The sequence below is a fragment of the Helicoverpa zea genome, chromosome 22, assembly GCF_022581195.2.
Source record: "Helicoverpa zea isolate HzStark_Cry1AcR chromosome 22, ilHelZeax1.1, whole genome shotgun sequence".
NCBI lineage: Eukaryota > Metazoa > Arthropoda > Insecta > Lepidoptera > Noctuidae > Helicoverpa > Helicoverpa zea.
The window spans coordinates 4,881,497-4,908,880 of NC_061473.1; the positions used below are offsets into that span (position 1 = coordinate 4,881,497).

Consider the following 27,384-nt stretch of genomic DNA (forward strand, 5'->3'; position numbering starts at 1 on the left):
ACTGTTAATTATATTTTTTAGGAAAATACATCAACAACACCAGATTTTATACAAAAAAGAATAGTTTTGTTTGCATTTATGATTTTTTATAGACTTCATTTGTTCTACAATCACCTAAAATTTTATTTAATCTGGACATATTTTATTTGAAAACTCGACCGCGTATATCGGAACACACAAATGTCATCCATAGACACTTAGTATTTTTTTATCAATGATGGAATTATTCGTCCAAAAACTTATAAGCAGTCTATGGTCTAATAACGAAATTCAACTGGTGGCGGGAAATTCAAGTATTATATCAAATGTTTTTTTGAAGTTTTACCAAACCGAATCAAATTATATATTTTGGCTAAGTTAATTTACGAGGCGTGTAAGACGGCCAAAAATCAAGTTTATTGTATGGGTGCACCCATCCAAACCTGTTGTTTTTTAGTTTTCTGTATTTTTTGTTATAACGACAACAATAATGGCTCATCTGCGAAAATTGCAACTAACTATCACGGTCATTGAGATACAGCCTTGATGAGGCGGGCGGACAGACTGACGAAGAAGTCTACTGAGGAGAAGGAGAAGCAATAGTGCCTCGTTTCTCACTTTGAGTGGATTCGGAACTGACTGGCACTTATTCTTTATATTGAGGTTTTTCTTGTAAGTACTTACCTATATACTCACATGCCTATTTGACTACCTGTGTAGACAGTGTAGGTAAGGAATGCGTGAATAGTACCTCAAAATAAGAATCATGTGGGCAACTTTTTCAATAAATAAAACTTTTTTGTAGTTTATCTAACACATTTATTTATAAATGAACACAGTTTACATTAACATTATCTGCTGCAGACAACTCAATACAATAATAAATTATTATTTACACGACTATTTAGAATCTACACATGAATTTATGAACAACACAACACTACGTTTTTACAATGTCTAATTTATTTTTACTCGCCTGGAGCTTTGCTTTCGTATGTATTACTACACATTTATTTATAAATCTAAAATAGTTATTTTCACAAATAAGAAATTATCGTAGTTATTCGTTTTGTTTTATCTACTTAGATGTTTATTTTGTAAAGTTCAGTAGGTAATTTAAAAAAAACTTTAATTAGGCCTTTTAAAAGTTACAGTAACAAATAGTGAGAAGAAGCATACATGCTCTTTGTAGATTTGAATGTAACATACTTTTTTTTTTATTGCTTAGAAGCGGCAATAATGAAAATCCTCAGTTACCCAACATGGTTTAAAATCACAGCACTATCAATGTATCTCATAATATTTGTAGGCAGACGAAGGTTAGGTACATAAAATTCAAGAATTATTCTTTCCCCTTGTCTATGTGTCACCAATTTATTATTTATTAACAAACATATTCTTAACATATTTAATTAATACATTAAATAAAAATAACATTCAATCAAAAATATAAAAAATAGGCCACCTATCGGGCATAGGGTCCTAAGCCACCGGTGGTTAGGTAATGCCTTCTGAATCAAGCCCTTCTTTTGAGATGTGTATCAAACTAGATATCTAGTTAATATTATAATAAGTACAAAATTAAATACTCCACAGTAAGCAGTAGACGCTAGTATAAGATACAAGAGTGTACAATTTGTCAGATATACTTTAGTACAAAGATATATAGTTATATACAAAATTATTGTGCTTGTCACAGATTTGTTTGCGAGTTGGTCCAGCCAGCGTAGGACGTAGATTTAGTAATCATACAATTATTATTACATCTAGGTTTAAGCGTATCTAGGGATACATTTTTTCTAATTCTTTGTAAGTAGCTCTTAAGAATATTAAGTATAGCTAATGATGAATTTTATTTAGACGTCGATATGTAGCCCAATGGGGTTAATTTTGACCCGTGAAAATGATGTTTAATCATAGATTTCTTCAGCATATATTAGGGCTTACCACCACGCATGCCTAGCGCGGTGAGTAGGTATGGGTAAATCTGCCCAGTTTGAGGGAGGCCTTTGTCCAGCAGTGGACATCTTTCAGGTGTGACGAAAATATAAATATTTGGTGACAATTATATTATCTAAGTCTCGAGTTAGGGACAAGAAACTTAGCTCAAGATTTTTTTATTAAATTCTCTAGTTACATTTACAACACTTCTCAAAGTAGCATTTTATCTAATTAAGTATTAAAATAAATGTGTATAAATAAATATTTATAATATTTTAACATTAATTTCGTCTACTTTTTTTTCTTAGACATTTTGATATAGTCAGAATATCATGCATTTTTCTAGTAATAAATATATTATATTCCGATAAATATTTTGGCAGGACGACAGTACAACAACACTACTTTATACATATTTTTCTACGATAAAGTAAAGTTTTATAAAATTATTTGATTATCTTACATTTTATTTACAGAACTTATAGTTCTTCCATGCAGAGTGTTTTGAAACATTTTTATCGTTCGATACCTCTTTCGTTAGTACAATACAAATAACTTTAATATAAACTGAAGCTGAATATAGATACCTATTTGATAAAATAAAACGTTGGATCCACTGAGAAGTTTGGTAACTTACATGTTGTTTTACCTACATTTAGACAATTAGGCCATCAGTTGTGCCAACTAAGTAATTTTTGTTTTAATAAAAAAATCACAACTCTTTATGAAGTACTGCAATATTGTAGTTTGTAACGACGACATTTTTTTAGCAATTCGAACAATCGGTCCTACTTTAGACCGAGAAGTTTTCGCAGAATCAAAACCACAGAAGTTTTTAGCAGCAACTTCTTTATTTAGTTTCTTCTCCATTCTTCTCCGCTCCAATACCCCTTCCTCAGGGTCTTCCACGACACGAGTGTTCAAGCAAAGCGTTTGTTCGCTTAGACGTAAAGCCAGTGTTTCCAAGTGAAGCGGCTGACAGGTGCTCCGCCCCTGATCGCCTCGTGTTCAGATTCTGGTGATATGCAGCATGCTAGACGCTGGAAGACAGACAAGATACATCAGTATGAAAATGGTGAAAACTTTATGATCGACTATTTCAGCATGGTATTTTACCAATATAATTCATGTGGTAAATACATATGTAGAATTCTTAGTCCATTATGGGAATCAAGATTTATGGAGATGCAAATCCCATATTTTACGCCTTTTACTTTAAACAAGTATGTGGGCTCGCTTATTATTGGAGACCAGGGCCGTCTTTAAACTATTTGAGGCCCTGGGCACATTAGGATCATGGGGCCCCTATGACCTTGAGAAAACACTATTTAGTGATAATATATAAAGAAAGTAGACAAACAAGGTTCTAAATTTATTTCTATTCAGTTACTAACTTTAAAAAAATAGGATATATAAAAAATAATCTACAAAAGTAACTCGCTTAGCATAAAATCCTATAGATATAGATTAACTCTATGTTGATTGCAAAGGTCCACCCTTCTAGATTTAAGACGAGCAAAATTGTTAATCACTTCTTCAAAATCTATGGTAGGTATTGAGAATATCACATTCTATGGACATCAGCGACAAACTAGTTAATCTCTCTTGAAGCATTGTACTTCTTAATTCATTTTTTATTCGTTTCAATTTGGAGAAGGAGCCTTCTCCGTCAGTGGCGGCGTAGCATCGGGTAGCACCTGAGGCGGGCTACTTATTGAGCAACCCCCTTCCAAAAAAAAAACGACAAAATATAATCACGTAGTAAAATCATACAGAATTAACACAAAAGTACTCAAACAAGTTTAAAAAAAGCGACCAGGAAGTGAAGCAGCTGCGAGCTCAACATTTTTTGACATTTGGGACGCAAAAGTCCTCCACCTCCGCTTACAAATAGCGCCTAAATAGCTTAGAAATATTCACTGTAAAGTGATTTTTTATTGATATTTTAAGGACTCTCTATCTAATCTGGCAGGAACTAGGGGCCCCATTCGATCGCGGGGCCCTGGGCACTTGCCCATAGTGCCCAGTGGAGAAGAGGGGCCTGTTGGAGACATCCATTTAGCGATGGACTATCATAGTCTGATATGCTGATGATTCACAAATGCTTATTCTAAATTCACCTCAACCTTTTTGTTGCTGCGCAGAAACCATTTCAAGATGTCAGCGAGTGCATGTTTGCGCTCGGAATTTAGTAGTGGACCGCCGACGAGTTTCACGTGAACCTTATGTACCATTTTATTCCATACCTGACCTGTCTGAATTTGCCCATATTAGCCGAAGAACCGATAACCGTTGGGGTAAACGAGTTCTAGAGTGGAGACCACGCCTCGGCAAACGTAGTGTAGGACGTCCTCAGGCACGGTGGAGTGATGACTTGCGCAAGACGGCTGGCAGGAGCTGGATGCGAGCAGCCGAAAATCGATCTCAGTGGCGTGCACTTGGAGAGGCCTATGTCCAGCAGTGGACTGCTATAGGCTGATGATGATGATGATGATGATGATGACCTGTCTGAATTTGCCGGGGATAGACAGCAGCTTGAACACGGCGACGACAGGTATCATGAGGATGGAGGAGCAGGCGAGCCCCCAGCCGAGCACCACCGCCCAGGGCGGGTACGTGTAGTGCTGGTACTGCAGTTAACTCCATACCTGTCTGAATGTGCCGGGGGTGGACAGCAGCTTGTACACGGCGACAACAGGTATCATGAGGATGGAGGAGCAGGCGAGCCCCCAGCCGAGCACCACCGCACAGGGCGGGTACGTGTAGTGCTGGTACTGCAGCAGTTAACTCCATACCTGTCTGAATGTGCCGGGGGTGGACAGCAGCTTGTACACGGCGACAACAGGTATCATGAGGATGGAGGAGCAGGCGAGCCCCCAGCCGAGCACCACCGCCCAGGGCGGGTACGTGTAGTGCTGGTACTGTAGCGGCTGCTGATATAGAAGACCGAAGACTACTACACCCTGGGAAGGGAAGAAATTATTAAGGGTTTTGTTATCTTTCAGTATTATGTCTTTATGGGTCTTATTTATTTTCCAAGCTACGCAAAAAACAACAATTGATTAAAGTTAAAATAAACAAATGACAGCCGAGACTATCGCGCCTTCGAAAACACGGAGGAACTCGGCATAAAAAGATGGATCACCTATCCAACCGAGCACGCCAAGCGTTGTTTAATCTCATGATCCTTCCGGCTGGTACTTAGCCATAAGCTTCTTCCTATTTGAATTACTTTGTATGTCTAGATTGTTTGTACCAAGGAACCAAAGGGCCATTCTTCCAACTTACAATAATGAAAGTAGGACTGACGAACTTCCAGCATATCCTCCAGTAGAGTCCGGGTCTGAAACCCAACATCTCTTCCACGTCATCAGAGAACCGCTTCAAACCTGCAATTGCATCAATTCACGGTTTTAGCTAGTTACTCTTTCACACAAAGCAATGGATTTTGATTAAAGTTGGCTTTAATGTAGCCTATTTACCAGAATAACATTTAAGCTATTACTTATCCGTGCGCGGTAGGTAACGGTGACGTCGTTGAAACCACGGGAGTCTTTCTTTCTTAATGATCCTTAATCCTCAGTGAGATACTCGTATTAAAATTTTGTATAGACCTATTTTAGTTTGTCCAGATTCATTATTTTATATGTCTTGTAGGTAAATGTCAATAAAATAAAGGTTACATAAAGCTACATTATGTTACCATAGAACCATGACACGGCAACGGCTTCGAAGAGCGCTGAGCAGAGCAGGGAGATGCCGGCCGCGTACGTGTCCAGCAGATGGAACATGTAGATACCTCCCTGAAATAAATTTTACTTTTTCAAACCAATATAATTTCCTTTGTGCGCAAACGATGACACCTAAAATTGCACGACAGATATTTTGTCACACAGAGAAACACCGAGCATAATTGCATATACATATACGCCCGATAAAATGACTAGGAGTGACTCGCATAGTGAGCATGCGATCGAGTACTCGTATGTGCGCTCATTGACGAGCGAAACTGCTTCTTGCAGCCGTGTTGTCAACAGTCCATTGTGTATAGCTATGGCGCAGGCGGCACCAAAATTCACGGGCAATTTACGTCTTGTTTCATGAAAACATATGTTTTTCCTCCCACAATAAGCCAGCTAGATACAACTGTAGATAAACTGTTATACAGTACCGGTGTGACATTGATGCAGGCCACGCAGAAGGAGACGCAGACGACGAGCAGCGTGAAGTGTTCGCGGCGGAGCCACACGGCGCCGCACGCGCGCGCCTGGTCCAGCAACCCCGTGATCACGCACTCCAGACCACCCATCTGCCCAATACAGTACAACGGTCAATCAAACAAAAAGAGCAATCGTTGTTTCAGCCGAGAGACGTCCGCTACTAGACAAAGGCGGGAGGTCTTTCTCTAGCCCTATCTAGATCGCTACTTTGTTCGCCTCACAAGATGAATGATCTGGCCTAGGTTGCCGGGAAACTGGATTGCTAAAAACCGAGCAAAGAGGCAATGGTTTTTGGAAACTTAATTATTTCCAAATTTTTTGACCATTGGACCATTGGGTCTAAAATAGAGCAATGATTGCACATGTTTAAAAAATAGTATCTGTGTTGAATGAAGCATTTAAGTTAAGCCAGGCTTGTATAAGGAGTGTGTCTTACCCCCGAATCCAATCCAAGCATTATAAGCATGAAAAAGAATAGCATCGCCCATAGACTCGCTCCAGGAAGGGTAGCCACTGCTTCTGGGTACACTTGGAATACCAGTCCAGGACCTGGAATAAATTAATGAAAAAAAAGTATTTTTCAAAGGTTACCAACCAGGATTGTAGCAAGAATAAAAACTTTAAAATTTTTTTTTTAGGATCTTTACCTTCAGTGGCAACGGAAGATATGGGAACTCCTTGCTTGTAGGACATGAAGCCGAGATATGTGAAGATTACGAACCCGGAGAAGAATGAAGTAAAACAGTTTACCAATGTAGTCACCAAGCAGTCTCTGAAAATATTCACAAAAAGAAATTCAGTATTGCGGGGAAGTTTATTCCACCATTTCTTCTTCTCAGCAAAAACATATGGCTTTTTTTGTAAACCGTTTTAAAATGGATGCGTTCAAAGTTTTGCGTTTAAAGATTTTACGAGATATGTTACCTGTAGCAATTGTTGTGGAAAGTGTTATAACTGGCGTAGGATAGATGTACTCCGAAGCCAGCTCCTACTGAGTAGAAGATCTGAACTGCTGCATCTACCCACACCTGAAAAGTAAAATTAATGAAATAAATTAATTAGTAACAAAAAAATTGAAATTATTTACTTTTAGAAAAGTCTCCTGGATTTTAAAATACCTTGAGACATGGCAAATATTTTACAGTACGACATATATATATACGAATATTTTACAATACAGTTAGGTATGGTACTTAAAGAAGTTCTTAATAAAGTACATAAGGGTGATCTTAAGAAAATGTATAAGGGAGTTCTTAATAAAGTACATAAGGGTGTTCCTAGGAAGTATGTTAGGGAACACATAAGGTAAAGTTGTGGTTATGCCCATTACGACATTACCAAACCAATAAACTCTTTATAATATTAATCCTAATGTATACTTGTGTGTCCTTCAATCGCGTGAGCTCCGGTTGCAGGTAGTATGCGATGCCCCTGGTGGCTCCAGGCAGCAGCAGCCCTCGCGCCAGCAGGATCGACAGCACCACGTACGGCATGGTGGCAGTTAGCCATACCACTTTGCCTGAAAAAATTTATACAATCGTAATTGTGGCAGATAGTGTTAAAACTGTTAACGTAAATCATGTCTGTCTATGGTCCAACGCTCAGCACTCTCATAGAAAAACAGTAAAAATCGATTAAGCTAAGTAGGTACTGATTTTTTTAAGCTGTTCAGTTAGTTCTTTCTCAGTACAAGTTCTTTATATGATTTCCCCTAATTCTGTGTTTTCTAATTATTCAGGATTTTTTATATGGAAAGTATATACCTCAACATATCTTACATAAGTCAGTCCAGGTAAACTTACCAGAGCTCTTCACTCCCTTGAACAGTGATAGGTACAGTGTGACGTAGACCAGTCCCAGGCAGATGGCCAGCTGCCACTTCGGGAAGCCGAGATCATTCAGACCTTCAGAATGTTGCATTTCAAGGACAGCTCGACTGAAATCAAAGTAAGTACTGAGTTAACATATGTCGATTTGTATGTATAATTAGGTATTTATAATTGAATCCATTCTAACGGCGCTATCACACTAGCGTATTTAGTCCTGCAACATATTCCGCACAGCAAAAAACCTGTCGTGACTCGCGCGGTTTCAGGAAATTCTTTGTATCGTTAGTTTTCAATTGTTTGTTCTCAATTGAGATTGTAAACGCGCGACGCCCCCATACGTATACGAATTGAACCTTACCGCTCTGAAAACCGACTGGAAAATTCACTAGTGTGAAAGCGTTCAAAACGACCTATTTAGTTAAATTCGTACAAAATTTTATTTTACAGTATAAACCCTACACACTACATACTAAGCATATTCAAAAATAACTTCGACACAAAATATTCAAATACTAAACTAAGATCCCCTTACATTAACCTGGAGAACGGATTGGGCATAGACAAATTACGTTACAGTCACCCTTGAAAAAGGGTCAATTTCCGTGAGACCTGATTGGACCTTTTGTCCCTGCCGGAAGGTCCCGTATGACGTACAGGAAATATCGGACCATGACAAACATATTGTTATCAATAGTTTTTCGTTCAAGTACTTTGAATTGCCCTATATGGTCTAACTGTGAATGATTCTATTTGCGTCTGTTGAGTTTAGGAAAAAAAATTGCGATGAATATTATTAGATATGTATCTGGAAATGTCAGTAACAGGTAATTCTATCCTTCGTCAAATGATACTTCTTATGTCTTTTGGTAGTTGTCGTTATTTTCTATTTTTGCATATGTCACTTATAAATAACTCCGTGTACTACTAATACAAAACTTATTTATGTTATTTGTGGGTCATTCTGTTCTGGGCATTTGAAAGAAAGCCTCTATTATACATAAAAAAATACAGTAAAGATCTCAATAAAAATGTAAGTAATATATCCCAAAATCACTTTAGTCTACTCACTGAAAAAACTCCGAAGCCGGTGTGAAATGCGACAGAGGTCCTTGGTACCGCACGTCAGTTCTGTTACTGGTACCGTTAATCCTGCCCGAGTCCCAACACTGCTCCGTGTTCCAGGAGTTGTCACAATGCACCCACGGCAGTTCTGAGCGAGCTGATGATATTAGGAAGTAGAGGGCCCAACCTGGATGTCAATGGACTCTTGGTTAGTAGGTAAGCAGGCATGGTTAGCATGTTGATTTCTGACACTTAAGTACGCGAATATTAGAAATTTAAATAAAACTACTTTTACTGAATTTACCGCGGTAACCTTACCTGTCACCTTAGTCTGCCCATGACCATGGATGCTGTAAAGGATCCGAAACGTCGGGATGAAATAATATTAATATTACCGTGATAAAATCCGTAAAAGTAGTTTTATTTAAAGGTATGGTTAGCGCCAAACTTTATGTCGTCAAGGAAAATTAAGTGAGCTGCTATGTGGGTTTTTTTTTGGTATGGAGTAGAGTGGTGGAGGTTACATTTAAGAGAACTATCAATCTCTATTTTGTAACTAGGTAAGCTATTAAGCGCTCTAACCACTGCACCTCACCCCGTCGCGAAGCGCGGGATGACAGATGTTACCATTATTGTGTGCAAGTGTCTCAAATTATAAAGAAATCACGCGCGGGAAATGCAATGGTAAAAATCACCTTCGCGACAAGACGAATGCAGTGGGTGAAGAACCTTACACGTGCATACTAAGATTAGTTCAAACACATTCAAAATTAAGCAGCTCATTACCTTATTAGCTTTTACCTAGATAGTCTTGCCAACAAATCGTAGCAAGTTATACGTAGAACAGCCTCATTGTAAATTGATAGACATGAGGTCACTAATTTTAGCGAGCAGCTTTGCATGTGTCTATTGGATGGGTTCCAAATGTAAACATATGATTCTTGGCTCCTAAGATATTATCAATATGATGTGATATACTACAAATACCTATGTACATATATTAGCAGAAGAAGAGTCATCCAACTTTGACAATATTAACACCATAAAGACAAATTCAATATTGTTTAGGCCTTTAAAAGTAAAGGCCATTTTAATCGACTTCAATAAATGTTGTGGTGGGAGACTGTACATATGCATTTTTTTCCGTCTACAAAAATAATTGATTGTAAACGTGATTGAAAACTCGTGAATAATGTGAAACAACTGGACATAATTACCAATAATGACGTTGTAGTAAAACGACACGTAGAAAGCCACCATGACCGCACAAAAGCCGACACCTGGAACACAAACTTCGCTGCAAAAATGTCGTAAGTACACATGTTACACTTTAAACTTACGCCTTTTTAATTTACAAACCAGCGATACCATGGAGAAGAAAATGCCTGGCGGAAATGTCATAATGCAAAATCTCCTTAGGAAGTAGCGTGCTAGGTATAGTTCTGCCGTTATACGCCTCGTTTGCCGTCATTTTTTTTTTCAATAAAGTCACCAATCTTTCAAGACCAATCTTTCATCTTTGACAGACTATTCTTGATTTGACAAGGAACTCGAACGCCTTATTAATTCTATTACCTGATCACGCCTACCATACGATACTTGACCTACAAGGAGACGTATGACCTACCATCCTTATGGCATCTCTGCAGCTGCTTACCCTTCCTTCCTCCGTAGGCGATACATACGACTATTTTTAGATAAAAAGGTGTAAGCGTCATACAATAAAGATGACGATACGACATTTTACGTGGGATGTAAAACGTGTAAAATTCGTGTATGAATGAATGTGTCAATTCACCTTGATATCAACTCGCCATATTTGTTTTATTCAATAAACATTCGGCCAATAATTCTCGGGTTTCGATGAAATGAAATACGTTTGTAAATGTGTGTTTTTTTGTTTGTAATTTGAACGTGGCTTTTAAATGTTAAAATCGGTTTATGTTTCAGTATGGACGTGAAATGGAATTGGTTTTATGTCTGTTTAAGTTTTGTAAAAGTATATTTCTGTGTTTATATTATGCCATGACCTTTTATTTACTATAGAATTCGTCGTCGTCACAGCCGTCAAAACATCCAAAAACGTCCACTACTGGATTGCTGCCTGCCCAAGCTGTGGAAATTTGAATATACTGACCGCGCCGAGAAATCGTTATTATTAAAATTTTGCAAAAGTCTTTCATATTTTTCCTAATAAGTGAACAAGAAACAGACATAATTAAATAGAAATATAATAGTTTGGTGTATACCTTTAAACAGCGGGCATATCTTCCACAGTGTGATGGGTCCCTGTCGATTGTACTGTCCAAGGATGAGCTCCATGTAGAACAGCGGCACCGCTCCGAAGACCAGCATCAGTGTGTACGGGATCAGGAATGCTCCTAGATACAGCAGTTTTAGTTACATAAGATTTGTAACCCGAGGGAACTCCTTTCCGCTCCCTGGCAAAAGTAGCAAATGTCCTTTCTCGACTCACGAGAATCGAGAATGAGTTGATCGATAGTTTATATTTTATAATGAAGCATTCAAATTAAAATAAAGGTTTCTAATATTAAATTGATCAGAAATGCAAAATTAATGTAAAAACGTATGCTGAATAAAATTACTACGCGCTACGCCGTAGTGATTTTACCGCAGTTGCTACGATGTAGTTACTACGCCGTAGCTTGAGAGCTTGGGGTAATCTTTCCAAACTATAGAAAATAATAATTAGTTCTCATCAGAACAACTCATTTTCCCATGATTTTTATGAACTTTAACATCATATAAATGTTAAGAAGTTCGGCATACACGTGGAAACGTATCATAGCCATACAAATTGAACAGTCACATACAATACACGCTTATCCAGGAAGCAGGCATTGGAAGTCATAAACCCACTGACATGGAAACTCGTATAGAGCCTTACATAAATGAAAAGTAAACGAAAAACGCTAAGAAATGAAAATCTCTCTCATGACAAAATCTTACAGAGTAAAAGTTCTTTAAGAAGTAATCGTAACTGAGATTACTGATGAAAAAATATGGATTCCTATATAAATTTTTCAAAAATATATAAAAAATGAAAAAGTAATTATTATTACTTTTTCATTTTTTAGTATTTGTTGCGCTTTCATGGCAAAACGACTAAACTGATGTAAATTAAATTTGGTACACAGATACCTGAGAGATTGATTTGGTCAGACAGAAAGCCTGACAAAGGAAAGAAGCTACTTTTAACCAGGTATTCATTAAAGCTAGTAAGTAGTATTAAAGATAGTATTAAATAATTTTCCTCGTGTCCTTCATTAAAACCCAGAAAATTGTTTTATAGCGCCACGTGTCAAACTAATGATATGAGAAAATAATAAATGAAGTTAAGTATTAAACTTCATGCAATTATCTATATGAACTCTTCGATGATTAAACTTGTGTAGGTATATGAATTGATGGAGAAAAATCGTAAACTAAAACGATTCGGTAAATATTCTTGAAGCATTATAGATCATCATTATTTAATTCAGTTATCGTGTAAAAAAAATATACCCTAAATATGGGCTTTAATTTTAAAGTTGATTTATGCCACTACGCATTCATATAACTAAACTCCGCCGTAGCTCTATGTATGTTTGTCACAATTTTACATCACATCTACAGTCTAGACCTGGGAAAAGATATAGAATAATTTTTATCCGAGTGGAATCGCGAAGGATAACCACTAAAATATAAATATTTTACACAAAATAGACTCACCTCCGCCATTCCTATAGCACAGATAAGGGAACCGCCAGACATTCGCCAAGTCCACTGCAAATCCAATGATGGACAGGAGAAAGTCTGCCCCCGTGCCCCACGTCTCGCGCCCATCACCCTCTTCTGTAGTGAAGTGTCAGTTATTATCCAGATTTATAATATGGTAGATATTTAAAAGCACACAGTAGGCTAAACTGTCGGCCAGTAGTTGGCCCGATGGTTGGCTGAAAGCTAATTTGGATGGTAATCGTGATCTTTTAGTTGATCTGATACCTGATCGCTGCTAATGTGCACACTACCGATCATATCCTCCCTGATCAATAAGCATGGGCAAACATGACTAAGGGTACGCGGTGTAAAGGGACTCAAAAGAGATGCTGTGTACTATTTTTCGCCACAATATAATTTCTGAATAGTAGTTAATGCACTGAAACATGACATACTCATAAATATAAACTCAAATAAAATATGCAAAAACTTATTTATTGCGGAAAAGGATTATCTCTCAGCCTTGAACGTAACGCGTCTTTATATCTCTCATTTCAATTCAATATGAAATATTTATTTTTCTCATTATAACGCGCTACGTAATCCGCAACTATTGGTTTCGGAAAATATATCGAGTTACATTAAAGTTTTCCAATTTTACCGTATAATTTAAGCTCTAGTTATAAATACCTGGTTTAATACTATTTGTTCTTAGCTTTTTCGATGTTTCACTGTAAAAGCATTCTTCCTCTATTTGTATTTTCGGCTCCTCTGAAAAAGAACAATATGTTAAAATCTGACCAGAGCAATAAAATTCATTTGTAACGGTTAGTAACTTACTTTTATAACATGACAGAGTTACAACCGAGCCTTTCGTTGATTTGTTATCTGAAAAAAAAAGTTATTTAAGATATTCATACATTTAAGGCCAGTTATTTTAGTGCACATAACCGTTGACCACTGGTAATTTTATACAAAATTCTATTCTCGTCCAAAAACCAGAGTCCAAAAAACAGTCAGCTACCCCATTCTGTACAAACATTCACAAGTATATAAATAAACATGGCTCAACCATGCAACAAAAATCAACAAAATACGTAATCGATTTACTAAAAGTTATATTTTCAAATTAAGATTAATGCTGAGATAATAACACCGTTCATAACTCCCCCGATGCATACATTCCTAAATTACCATACAATTGTCATTGCACACCAAAAATGCATCATCATGATCGATTATGTGCCACATCACACCTCAAACATGGACCCAAAGCTCTCACATTAATCTCTCATCAATATGCGGACACTTCCCTACACCTAGATAAGTCCTAACTGTCCCAATACCGATCATTCTTACACCTACCGCGGGATCTTAATAACGTCAAAAGCATTCGTCCGGGAACGCCATAATAGGATGCCAATGCGGAAAAATTCCGCAATAATCGTGAGGTGTGCGATTCCATTGGAATTCAAAAACGGAACCTTAATGTCGGATCGGTTTCGCGCGGTATTCAGATGATTAAAGTATGTTCGAGTAAGTATATGCATCGGTATTTAACGCTCTGTTATTGAATTTATTGATTATCTGTGCTGTGTGTGATGGGAACGAAAATTTTAATTAATTTGCTTGAGCGCGGATTGTTTGTTGTTTGTTTAAAGGTCAATAATGTGTGTTTTGTAGTTAATAGTCTGTACGGAAGCCTAAGATTAAGCATACAAGGTTTTAGTTGCGTATTAGGTTCGACTCTCATAGGTATAACGTGTTAGGCAATTATGATGTATTTTAATCTTTTTATAATACTTACATATGTATCTAGATACAGATACCTTGCAGTATAGAAAACTAATCCACATAGTACATACATACTTTATAAGTGAAAGCAAAGTTTGAAGACCCCAACCAGTGAAGCAAGCAAATAACATGCATAGGGTGTAATCAAGTGAAACCTTCTTGTAGAACTTGTGCTTTGATTAAAATCTAGATGTTTTCATGTCTCCCCAGGTATTCATTAAAAACTTTAAGTGAATTAGATGGTCTAGTATCTACTGGATCATTTTATGTTTTTTTTTTTACTAAGATGAATAGGAAACTATGACTTTAATGTCTGACATCGCCAATACGATACGCCTTGCAAGCGTGGTGATTAACGCTCATTTCTTCTCAGCATAAGAAGAGACCTGTTCTCTGCAGTGGAACTATAAACGGATGTTGAGAAATCAAAATATAGCGTCATTTTACGAGTAAATGTCAAATTGTTTTTTTCGCAGAATGATTTAAAAAAACCTTGATATTTTTGAAATAGGTATCAAAATAATGTAAAGATGGATGTTGCTCTCAGGAGACGTTTTCCATTTGACTGCATACAGATAAGAAAACCCACGGTTTTATTTGACCTTTGATGAGCAAAATTCTATTTTTCTTTTATTAAAATATCCCGTTTCTTTCGTGAAACGGTGAGAAAATAGCTTACTATTTTTATCTGGTTTTATTTATAACTAAAGGTACTTTTATTAAAAATGTTCCCATCCCGTGGGAACTACTTTACGCATCGATAAATAGGCTCAGTCCAATAGTTCCTCAGATTAATGCATTCAAGCAAAAAAACAAACTCACATTCAAGCAACTACAACTTTATGATATTAATAGCTACATATTAAGTACATTGACTACTACATACATATGAGTACCGAGATATAATCGGTATGAAACCACAATATACAAAAAACTGGTCTTAAAAAAACGCGTTCCAAACTCCAATGAAAAGTCTATTACAAAAATACCAATTTCTCAATAAAATTAATTCAATATTTAAGAAAACAAGATGGCGGCCTAAGTTTCCCGCCAACTCAAACAAGGGTTGTGAAATAAATAGTGAAGTGGCAATAAGTTTCCCTTGAGTGGCACAACGCCTACCGGACTTACAGTTTTTAATATATTTCCCCTCACTACTTGAGCCAGATACTGTATTTATTGCAATTGTATTAAATTCGTTTTGATGTAGATTTACTAACTGATGTGATGTTCAATTAAATAAAAAAAAACATATACCTCCTCCTTTTTGGGAAGTCTTTTAAAAATCTTATATAAAATCAAATCTTCTTTATCAATAATGAATACTTTGACTTTGACTCTTAAGTTCCTAATTTAAATAGCGCGTTAAATAAATGACAGTGAATAATATTCCTTTTTTGCTCGATAAATAGGTTTTTGAAGGAAATGTATAATTATCCTACGAAATACAGAATTATGAATTTATTCCCTTGGGATGCGGGTGAATTCGCGGGAAACAAGCACTAATATCCATATTTTGACGAGGTTCATCAGGATTGAAAATTTTAAATGAATGAATTGATATGTAAGGTAGATTAGGTTGCACTAACACTGTTTTAGTTTGTAGAAAGGTTTGACCGTTTTCTCAAGACCACCTTTGTGCTTCGAAGAACATAAAAGCTGTCTAATATCTCTGTGTTCCAATCAGATTTCCGTTCGGCTGGACTATCAGAATGACCGAATATAAGGTGCTACTGTGTCGGCTCGATGTCGTGGCAATATCTATCGTGCAGATGGCTACACTCCATAAAGATTGGTCAACCTGATAGGGTTTAAGAATTTTAAGGTTACCACGTCAGCATTAGGAAATTACCTACTTAAAATTACATTAAGTTAACTTAACTAATGTTATATTCAAAAGAATGATGTTTAGTTTATTGCACGGGACAGTCGATCAAGGGTAAAATCTCCTGAAGTGGTAACTCCGTGGATGCTGCAAAAAATTTCCGAAGGTATTGTGGGTCGCAAGTTTCAATGGTCAGAAGTCAGATAAGCAGTGACTCCATATAAACAGCGGTACCGGTACCCACTTAGTTGCTTGCCACCTGTTTCAGTCAAACCTGGCGCAGGTCCCAACATACTTTGAAATATACCATTGATCCTAATATCAGTGTGGGGTTATACCAAAAGCAAGTGACGTACGAGCTGAGCAGTAGCCATCATCCCTGACGCTGCGGCCCCCCGGAGTGCCGCTGGTGCCACGGCTCAGCAGTGCAGGGTTCGCGCACTGTTCACCCACTCCCGACAAAACTTCTACCCATACCCGGACAGACCGAAGAATCTTTTGCCGAACTTTACTAGTTCCTTGCAACTAGCTACATAGGTACTTCAGGGTTTATAAAATTTGTCTTGGGTGTTACCAAAAGCCCGTGGCGTGCTGCTAGCTGAGCAGTATCCATCGTCCCTGACGCTGCGGCCTCCAGGAGTGCCACTGACACCGCGGGTCAGCAGTGCACTGTTCACACACTATTCACACGCTTACCAAGAGAACTACTACCACCCGCATACCCAGACAGCCCGATAGAACGTTTCGCCAAACTTCACTGGTGCCTTGCAACTAACTACATACTTTAGGGCTTATAAAATTTATCTAGGGTGTTACCAAAAGCCCGTGGCGTGCTGCTAGCTGAACAGTATCCATCGTCCCTGACGCTGCGGCCCCCAGGAGTGCCGCTGGCTCCACGGCTTAGCAGTGCAGGGTTCGCGCGCTGCTCTTCATATGACGGGGCTGTGTGCGTCACCACGCCTCCACCGCTGAGAGTTGCCTGGTAGACAAGACAGACAATTATCATAGTTGTTCAAATATAGCCCAGTGGTGAGTGCACGATGATGGGCAGATGCCACCAAAATAACTTTACCGACAAGTGTGTGTGTGCTTTGTATAATATTTCTATATTTCACAAATGACGACCTCTCCAGTCGCCAGAAGAGAGTACCTATACCTAATGATGGTGCATTTAACTGGTTATTGCAGAATCGTAGTTGTTTGCCATAAGTTGATAAAAATGGAACGCAATAACAATATACTGACAGTGTTTTCATCCGGAAATCCGATTCCCCATTTGGAATGAAAGCGAAATTAATATCATGGACCTACTAAAGTCTGCATATATAGGACTATATAAAGTAAGTTAGTAAATATATAGTTAAACTAGCCGTTTTCCCGCGGTTTCACCCGCGTCCCGTGGGAGCTACTGCCCGCACCGGGTTAAAGAATATTTAAAATCGGTCCAGTAGTTTTTGAGTTTATCCATTACAACCAAACAAACAAAGTTTTCCTCTTTATAATGTTAGATGGTATTATTAGTTACGTAACTGATAAGCAATAAGAAATGACAAGTACCTATTGAAAACAAAAAAAAACACAAGAAGCTGAACTACCACAAATTGATCAAAAGGAATTATTCAAAAACAAAAATAAACCAAGTTTCAATGAAGTACTAGAAACCTAATATTATTCTAGAACGTTCACGTGTACAAACACTGATGAGCCAAGCAATTACGTAGGCACACCGCCCCCGCTAAGTTGAGTAACACTCTGATTATCAAACTTAAGCTGCTATTAAGTTATTGCGGCTTACTTAGTTCTAACTTGACAGCTTTTGGTTACAGTTAATAATAATAATCGGTTAGTTGTTAGTTAAGATCTTTGTAGGCTGATTAATTTCGATTATTGGCAGTATATTATTATGTGCATATTTCAGCTTATATCTATTTTGAAAACAGAACGTACATTGTGATGCCGATACCAATAAATAAATAAGTGGGTATGCTGTTATGGGTAATCTCAAGAACGGCTAACCCTTCTGCTAAATAATATTAATTTTAGATAGAAAAAACTGGCCAAGTGCGAGTCGGACTCGCGCACGAAGGGTTCCGTACCGATTTATAAAACGGAAAAAAAATCACGTTTGTTGCATGGGAGCCCCCCGAAATATTTATTTAATTCTAGTTTTCAGTATTTGTTGTTATAGCGGCAACAATAATACATCATCTGTGAAAATTTCTGCTCTCTAACTATCACGGTTCATGAGATATAGCCTTGTGACAGACGGACGGACGGAGAAGCGAAAACAATAGGGTCCCGTTTTACCCTTTGGGTACGGTACCCTAAAAACAAAAGACTGTAAAAATCTGACACCCCGTGAAAAATGGATAAAGAGATGAAATTAAAAATAGATAATACTTATAGAAATACTATCATCATCATCATCATCATCTCAGCCATAGGACATCCACTGCTGAACATAGGCCTCCCCTTGCCAGAAATACTATGTATTCCTTAAAAACGATCCTGCAATAAAATGGTTCATTTATTTACGAAAATGTATAAGGCTAGATGCGACCAAACCTGACCGACCAAAATCCTGATCGGCGCTCTAAGAGAAAGGTAACATTCAGCAACGCAGACATTGATAATTCTGATACAGCAATTAGGGATTGTTCACACCAAACGTATTGTCCGCCGCTGACTGTGAGTATACTCACTGTCTGCCCCAGTATGAACGTCGACTCAATCTGCAGTACGCGTACTCACCAAGCCGACAATAAGCTATAGCGTACGATGCGCTACATGTGTGAACAAAAGAATAGGCTCGTGTAGGTTCACACTAGATGCGTACGCTGAGCGGCTGACTATTCTACACATAAAAGAGCTCAGTATTTGAACCCCCCAATCTTCATACATAACAGATGCTATGTCTTCCCAAGCGCATCTTTGTAAGTTTCTATCACTAAATTCTTCTGGATTCGCATTCCAAATACATTCTCTAGAATGTACTTCTGCAATAAACTTTTCGGTGTCGAACATCGCGAGGTGTCACGTGTCACGTCTGTCCTCATTGAAGTTTGTTTCTCGAGTGTATTGCGGCCGATGCGCGCGGCGGTGCGGGCGCGGCGGAGCGGCGGTATTCGGCAACTGCGTCCGCGTAGCCAATCCGCGTCCGCCGTGCATAGTCGCGTAGTAAAATAATCGGCCACTGAGAGTCAGCGACAACAGGCGACGTAATAGCGTATAGTCGGTTCGGTGTGAACGACAATTTCAATATATATGGAAAAGCAATAAACTGCGTAACGCGCGCTCACAGTCAGCGGCCGACAATACGTTTGGTCTGAACGATGCCTTATAATGACATACTTACCATAGTAGGTACCTTATCATGGTACTCTCTCTCATAGCTGGTGGGTCTTGTTCGCGTCACGTCCGACTTGTGAACCGTCGCATCGCATGTTTCATGCTCCTGTCAAAATAAAAATAAAATCAGAAATGTTACATTAACTATGTAAACATTGGATTTCCAAAAAATAATGTGTGCTTCCAGGCTTAACAAGATCGATTTTCGAAATTTGATATTTTTGGTTCAAACCTCTTTGGTTTTTATGTAATTAAACTTTTTTATGTATTTTGGTAATCAGAAAGCATATATGTAGGATGTAATTGCAGAGTGAGTGTTGAGATTATTCTACTTATACCTATAATTTGGTTTATTTTTTCAAAACTGTACTATATATTTACTTATTGTATTTAACTTTATTAACTCTAAACAAAACCTTGTTAATAAACTGACAAAATGGCCATCTAGGTCCGTGTCGCCAACACAAACTTTTCAAACAATTGAAATAATGGAATGATGAAATGAAAGCCATTGACGTAAAAGGGTATTTTACGCAACTAGCCAACTGGCTTTTGGCTGGAAAATAATTAGAATTTATCACCGATAAAAATAAATAGGAGGTAAATATTTCCGTATTAAATAAATGGAGAGCTGCCAAATACATATGTAGCAATATTTTTTTATTGCAGAACTATTTTGAACAGTGAGGTTACTGCTATAGCCATATGGTATCATGTGCATGCTATCACAAATATGTTTTAGGAACAGCCTTTCTTTTTCATACGTGTTCAGTCGCCACCACAGTGTGTGAGCGTTTCACTTGCATCCTAATTGACATTGATATTTCTGAAGATCTACGCTCTCAAGTTTACCACAACTCTCGGGTCCCGCATTCATTTGCAAGGTCGGGCCAAAATCGCTTTGTGGGTTTTAGAAACTTTCACATGCAGCCCGGAGTCTAGAAGTTGGCGGTGTTACACCCCCGCCTGTTTGGGATAGCGTCGTCAAATGCAACTCGTTAGGAGTCATTTTTACAATTTTTACAGGCGGATTTTAAAACACTCTAATAATAACAAAAACCACAACTGCTTTTGGCTATTAGATGGCATTCATTACCGCATCATTATCGAAACTAATTACGTACAGTTTATTCCGATTCAATTTGATGGAGTTAGGGGGTATTAATACACCCCAACGCAAGTTGGCTCTAAGAGAACTCCACACTGGATTAAGCTAGCCGTTGTACATAAACAGTCTTTATTCGGCGTGTCAAAATGTACTTGTGTGTAACAAAGAATAATAATTAATTATCTATAGCTTCCAAAGCTTCATTTCGTGAAGTAAGTACCTACTTAGTAGTTCCTCATTGAGTGACAGAGTGACGTGTGTTAGTAAACAAGGGGTAGGTACCTGAGCGTGGTGGGGGGAGGAACCGCGCCGAGAGCCGCTGCTTGACGACCTGTTGCTGGCTTCTGTGGGAAAACGAAACAAAATAATACATGATTAGGTTGGTAGGTGGGAACTAGTGATGGTGTTGGTAGGTAAAGGTGAGCAAAATATTTTGGTAGGTAATTTAGAGGACATTCCATGGAGAGTTGACATTCATTTTCCCCAAGATTTTAATGTATGAAATTGAAGTCTATACTAATATAGTAAACCTAAATGGCCTTACTACAAAAACTTTAACCACTGTTTTCCACTTGTCTAAAAAAAATGTGGCTCCAAAATGAACCTTATGTCAACGTCATAATTTGACATTTTTTTAGACAAGTCTTAAACTGACGTTAAAAAGTTTTTGTGGTAAGACGGAAAGAGTCTGTTTATTTAAACGAGTTCATTCGAAGAGTAATGTCTTCAAGGGGCAACTTGGAAATCAATGAAGTGAACTGAAGGAGTTGCAGAAACTATAACTTAACGCAGGAAAAACTTAATTGAAATCTGTAATGGTCGCTTTGAATATGAATGCATTTTTAATACTGAATGATGGACCGAAAATTGTTTAAGAAGTTTAGTCAGATCCTGCACATATTTATTCCTGTATCCCGGTAGCTGCAAACCAAAAGCATTCGATGTTATATACTGACCACAAAATCTTCGGCATATGTAGATTTATTTACACTCTTCTAAGATTTCAGCTTCAGTAAACATTTTAGCGGTCAGATACAGTAAGTTATACTCGTACGTAGGAACTTCAGAATAACATGTTTGTTGCCATTTGGATAACTTTACTTTTATGTAAACTTGAGTCAGTTTAGACTGAATAAAATTTCGTTAGTTCTTGGAATATTCCCCGGTTTGCAAATAGATCCCCAAATACTAGGTACAATTTGTTGTTTGTGAAAACTAGTCACGCGTTCGAAGCAATTACCTACTCGAAGTAAAAAACAATTAGTCTTGAGTTTAGTTAATTGCACATAAATCAATAAGTATATTACACATAGTTTCGTCTTTGCCATTACCTTGGCGTCACAGAAACTTAGCCACAAAAATCTTTTAGAAGTGGTTCCTAATCCATACCCACTTTCAGCTCACCAAAAGAATTTATAACGGTGAATTAGCCAAAATCGAATTGAGAATCTCCATTGCTTTAAATTTTACTTAGGCCTATGTTATTTTCGTTCGTTCTAAGAACTTGAGCCTTAGTCCGTTAAAAACTACAACTTTTTATACTATTTTTTTTTTTCATACAAACAAATGATTTCTGGTTCTGAAAATGATATCGTGCGTTGTAAAATCACAAACTCTAGTAAATATACGTTTCATAAAATTTAAATTTCCCAGTTATATTCAAAAACAGTCGGATATTGGACGTGAAATGTAGTATGAAAGTCAAACAAACGCTTGCCGGCGGCGTATCACTCGTAATTAATATCGCTGTGGAATAAACACGAAGGTAAATATTAAAACTATCCTAAGGTAAACATGAATCATAGATTTTAATGCAGTTTTACATGCACCTTATATTTTTTATGGATTTGTAGTTTCTGTCAACGGTTTCACCCGCATACTTTGGAAGCTACTTCGCACACCCACAATAAAGTAGCAGTTAGCCTTCATCGGTACATTCAAAAGTATTTAACACTTAACTATTCTTTCAAATTGAACCCCTAGCTCTTAAGATTATCATGTTTATTCCGTTTTAAAATATTTTTCAAATAAAGTCTCTGGGTGACTGCACCGTAAGGTCAACTGTTGAAATAATGCTGAGTTAGAATCTCAGATAAAATACTTGTCTTGCAGGATTTGAGTAGGTATATTAATCGTAACAAGTGTGCCTACTATGGGGCTATTTAGCTATGATACAATTGACACAATGTAAGTATTGTATTTTCTGTGTGCCTCAGATGCCTGACACAAGTAAATAAACATGACCATATGGTAATTTATCTAAACTAATATCATTGTTATTGATTGTTTGTACAGGTTTTAATACTACCGAATCGATTCATCCTTCTTTTTAAAATCTTTCACAGTAATTCCACGGCGTAATACAAATGATGATTCAGCTCTCAGCACATTTTTGCTAAACCCAGTAGTTGAAGCTAAGTTCGTCAAAGGATCGCGAAATTTGTTCTATAAAACAGATTTTGATGAGTCTTACCAAGAACTGAACTTATTGATGCAGAAATTTAATGTCAACACTATTCCTCCACTTTCAAATACTATCCCCCGAGGGGTGAAATCATCGAAGAAAGAGGGTATTGTTACAAAATTGGTCCCCCTAATGCCATTGAACAGAAGAGAGTTTTGGCTGAATCTACCCACGAGTGATAACTCCATTGATTTGCAAACTGATGGACAAATCGTAACCAATAACAACGAATAGTTCATTAACAATAAGAACGATTTTAGCTTAAGTTTTTTTTTTTAGTTTTGGTTGACTGTTGAAAGTGTAAGTCATGTTTAAATATAAGAGTCCTTTGAAGTGTCAACAGGATTTTTATTCAAAACCTGCATTCATAGGTCCTTTGGGATTTGTTTTTTTAATCTTATAAACACTAAAATCTATAATGAATTTGTTTAGTCTTACGTTTACCATAGAAAATCAAATTGATAACCTAGTAAGCAGACCTACTATGTTTTGATATTGTTTTCACATTCATATTTAGGTAAATTCACAAATAAAAATAAAGTATGAGCGATTCAAGTGTAACTAAACTCTAAAATGATTGCAAGTATAACAAACTAAAATGTTTACAATATAGCACAACTTTCCGCCAAACATCCAAATCGCTATCTCTTCTGGTTTCTTTGGGCGAACGAATCAAAGTAGCCGACCAGTTTTTTGGCTCTCCTGAACATTTTTGTTGGAACGAGTTACTATGTTTTGATTTTAAGCAGCCGAGTTGGAAAGTTACATCTTCCCTATCATACTAATTCTAATGCCTATCTCTCGATACGGGCATTAGTTCCCATGGGATGTGGGTGAAGCCGCGGGAATGCAATTACTGTGTGTATAGATTTGTAAAGATCATAATTTACATATTATTATTTTAGCCAGGTGGGAGCGGAGTAGTTTAAATGAGAATTACCACCTAGCTCTAGATATATGCTTGTAATCCTTCGTGGAAAACGGGAGTGATTTTATAATACTTAAGTTAGCGATCGTCATGTGTTTAAAGGATTAGGCACGAGACTGAGTTAAGCCCGTGTTCGCTCCCAGAACTACAGAATAATTTAGTGCTTACCATATAAAAAGTTTAGATACGTATTTCCATATTTGTTTACTTTAAAACTTTAAATCATATTGGTGTTTCTTTATCCTTTTTATCGTTCCACTGATGGACCTTGCCCTCCTCTCACACGCAGAAAGATTGATCGTTAATCAGCACGCTTGGCTCAATGCAGTTTCGTTATTTCAAGCCTTATGCCCGCGGAAAAGTCATTGTTCGCAAACATTTCCGAACAAGCCCGCTGTGACGCAAACAAAGCGGGCCAAAGCAAAAGGGGGTAAACAAACCCGTGGCACATCACAGCCACAGACTGGTCTTAAGAAGGACACGTGCAACAAGGATGAAAAATGTAGAAAGGAGAAAAAAGAGGCCACCTTGTAGGAATCAGTGCGGCACCACACAAACTGGACCCAACATCCTGCTGCGTCCTGCAGTACCAACGACGCAGCTGTACGTGTCCCGTCTACATCACACCACGACGGTGGAGAAGATCGTGGAGTATGTCCGGGCCAAGACCAATTGGACCTTGAGGGTGGCGAAGTTGGAGTCGCGCCACAATACGAACTTTAATTCGTTCATGGTGCGAGTTCCAACTCATAACATCGACACATTCCTAAAGGAAGAGTTTTGGCCGAAGGGTGTCGTATATCGGAGGTTCCGAGGATGGCTACGCGACACCTCGCAGCGTAACACGACGCCGACACTTCGTGTGCATTAGTTTTAAGTAGTTTATATTAAATATGTATTAGTATATGATTTAATGTTATAATATTTATGTATAGTGTTTTCTATGGGCATCAAGTTCCTGATTTAAATAAATAAATAAATTTCGGTCTGGCATCGTAACTACTGCAACGTGGCCAACTCGTTAAAGATACTCTCATGGTCTACGCGGGGAGATGGACGCAGCTGCGTAATGCACACAGGCAGCAGAGGTGCTTACGGGGGAGCTCGGAGTAGTGCCTTTACTGAGCTGCCCAGGCTGTGCATGGAGTATACTGACCTCGGCCGTTGTCGCGCAGCTCGCCTGCGCCGACGCTGTTCCCCAGCACGGGCATGCCCGCCATGCCGGCCGCTACGCTACCCGCTCCTCCATGTCACCTGTACAACACATAACACATGTATATATAGGTAACGTATACTAAAATTACGTCTAAGGCCGATTTCGGCCACGGCGGCTGCGTAAGGAGATCAGCCAGCTGCGCAGGACATATTATAGTGCACAAGCATTTGCGCAGCACAGGTGCACTCACTATTCCTTAACTCTCATCCGACACGACTGGAGGTAGATCAGGCGCAAGACCGACATTTATGAGCACAAATCCAACGTACACTGCTGACAACGTTGGCCAGTCTGTACAACTTCGTTCATAAAAGATTTTACTGCACAATATATCTTTTAAAAGTCCATAGAATGCCCTTCATCGTTCCTAAGACAGCCACACAGCATAATTGAAATAATACAAGAAATAATTTATTTAACTTAATTGACTTTCCAAGCAAATACTTGCAGCAATAATTTGCATAAACTTCTAATACCTTCTTAATTGCGCCGTAGCGCCGTAGCATCGTAGCGTCGTAGCAATGCTACGCAGCTACGCGGCTTACTCGTAGAATGAGAATTCATTAGTACATTCTTCGAATTAAGCTTATTACTTTAAACGTACCATAGGTTTTACAGGCCTAGGGTAAATTATAATATAACATATTGTAACAACTTATTTGTAAAAGCTGTGATCTACACGTACAGAACACAAAGTTCCTTCAGACCTTTGCTACCTTAATCGAACCTATTTTGGATTCTTTTTTAACTTAAAAAACTACAACTTTCTTCCCACATTCAGTCCTTAAAATCTCGCTCTCTCCTAAGGACCGTACAAAAACAAAAAACGGTAGAAACCTACCTACAAAGGTATACATACAAGAATTTGAAGAGCCCCGTTAACTCAATAGAATATAAAGATATATAAGTGAAGGCCTGTCCGTACGTCCCGCGTGTGTGTGAGCCGTGACAACCCTTGCGTGCTATCACTTAGAGAGTAATGAATTATGTTCACACCCTGTCGATTTGTAGGGCTGACGTGTCATGGAATGAAAGAAAATACCTTATTTTTTTAAAAGACCACATATTATTAAAAAGTCATAGTCATCTTTTTGCTCATCTTAAAACAGACAAAGTCATTCGAAAGGTGGGTTTTTGTAAGTTTGTAATTAATACACTATTCAATCATAAAATAAATCAAAGTCATATTTAAAGTACAGGTATCGTTTAGAAACTTGCAATTTGAAAAAATATGCAGGTATTCCAGAAAAATTAAAATAAGTTGAACGGAATTCATTCTAAACATCCCTTTTCTCCGTCGGGCAAAAATGACAACAATCTACGATCAATTTAAATTGTCTATAGATTGAACTGGTAACTCGATTTCTATAAGAGCTGCCTAGATCTTCAGTGAGAACATAGGTATAGATTCGAGTATCACTTTGTTATCTGGCTAGATTTTATGTGCAACAGTCCTTAACTTAAGTACAATAACATATGTCGTTGCAGTGCCTTTATGACTCTCTAGCATTCTGCTGATATAAGTATTTTTCGAATTTGGTTCAGTTGTTTTCAAGATTTGAGGGATCTTGAAAAGTAGTGTAAGATGTTCGTATGTCGCTTAGTTTAGGCATGTTTATTGTATTATTTAATACGCCAATTTATGCTTGTTGAACTTGTGACGATGTAAGGTAATAAAAGCGTGTCTACGTAGTGGTCTTTTAGATTTTTTCTTTGGAATCATAGCCAATCTGATCTAACAAATATTTAGACACTCGAGATAATGCCTTAATTAGCATTCGCAACTACTTACAAGTTAATCACAAAATCATTATTTGTTTAGAAAACTGTACAATGACCCATTTAGTTAAACGTAGTGACTAATATTTTACACCCACAGGAAAATACTTTCAGTTGAAATCAGCTTGACAGCCCTGATTTACTTCGTATGACGCGCAAGCAGTCAATTAA

The 27,384-nt window shown here is 37.7% G+C and overlaps 1 protein-coding gene across 1 annotated transcript; it reads right to left on the reverse strand.

Moving 5' to 3' along the window:
- Nucleotides 1-823: 823 nt before the first annotated feature.
- On the reverse strand, nucleotides 824-25,438 carry LOC124641433 (sodium-dependent noradrenaline transporter-like). Its single transcript, XM_047179503.1, has 20 exons — nucleotides 25,375-25,438; nucleotides 21,109-21,170; nucleotides 19,726-19,824; nucleotides 17,187-17,349; nucleotides 13,592-13,639; nucleotides 13,442-13,522; nucleotides 12,764-12,886; nucleotides 11,281-11,412; nucleotides 10,249-10,311; nucleotides 9,038-9,218; nucleotides 7,943-8,076; nucleotides 7,520-7,659; nucleotides 7,065-7,168; nucleotides 6,788-6,912; nucleotides 6,577-6,689; nucleotides 6,092-6,229; nucleotides 5,624-5,723; nucleotides 5,209-5,309; nucleotides 4,716-4,883; nucleotides 824-2,960 (listed from the first exon to the last, which is right to left on the reverse strand). Exons 1-20 carry the CDS (start codon nucleotides 25,436-25,438, stop codon nucleotides 2,862-2,864), a joined length of 2,238 nt encoding a protein of 745 aa, XP_047035459.1. The 3' UTR covers nucleotides 824-2,861.
- Between the last annotated feature and the right edge of the window lie 1,946 nt (nucleotides 25,439-27,384).

What these genes read in the sequence shown, in the direction of transcription:
- LOC124641433 (XM_047179503.1), bottom strand. Translation starts at nt 25,438, where the DNA reads ATGGCGGGCATGCCCGTGCTGGGGAACAGCGTCGGCGCAGGCGAGCTG. An exon ending in ATGATAAGGTACCTACTATG is followed by an intron (nt 17,350 to 19,725) that starts GTAAGTATGTCA and finishes CTTGTCTACCAG; the next exon opens with GCAACTCTCAGCGGTGGAGG. An exon ending in TCAGTCCTACTTTCATTATT is followed by an intron (nt 4,884 to 5,208) that starts GTAAGTTGGAAG and finishes TTCCCTTCCCAG; the next exon opens with GGTGTAGTAGTCTTCGGTCT.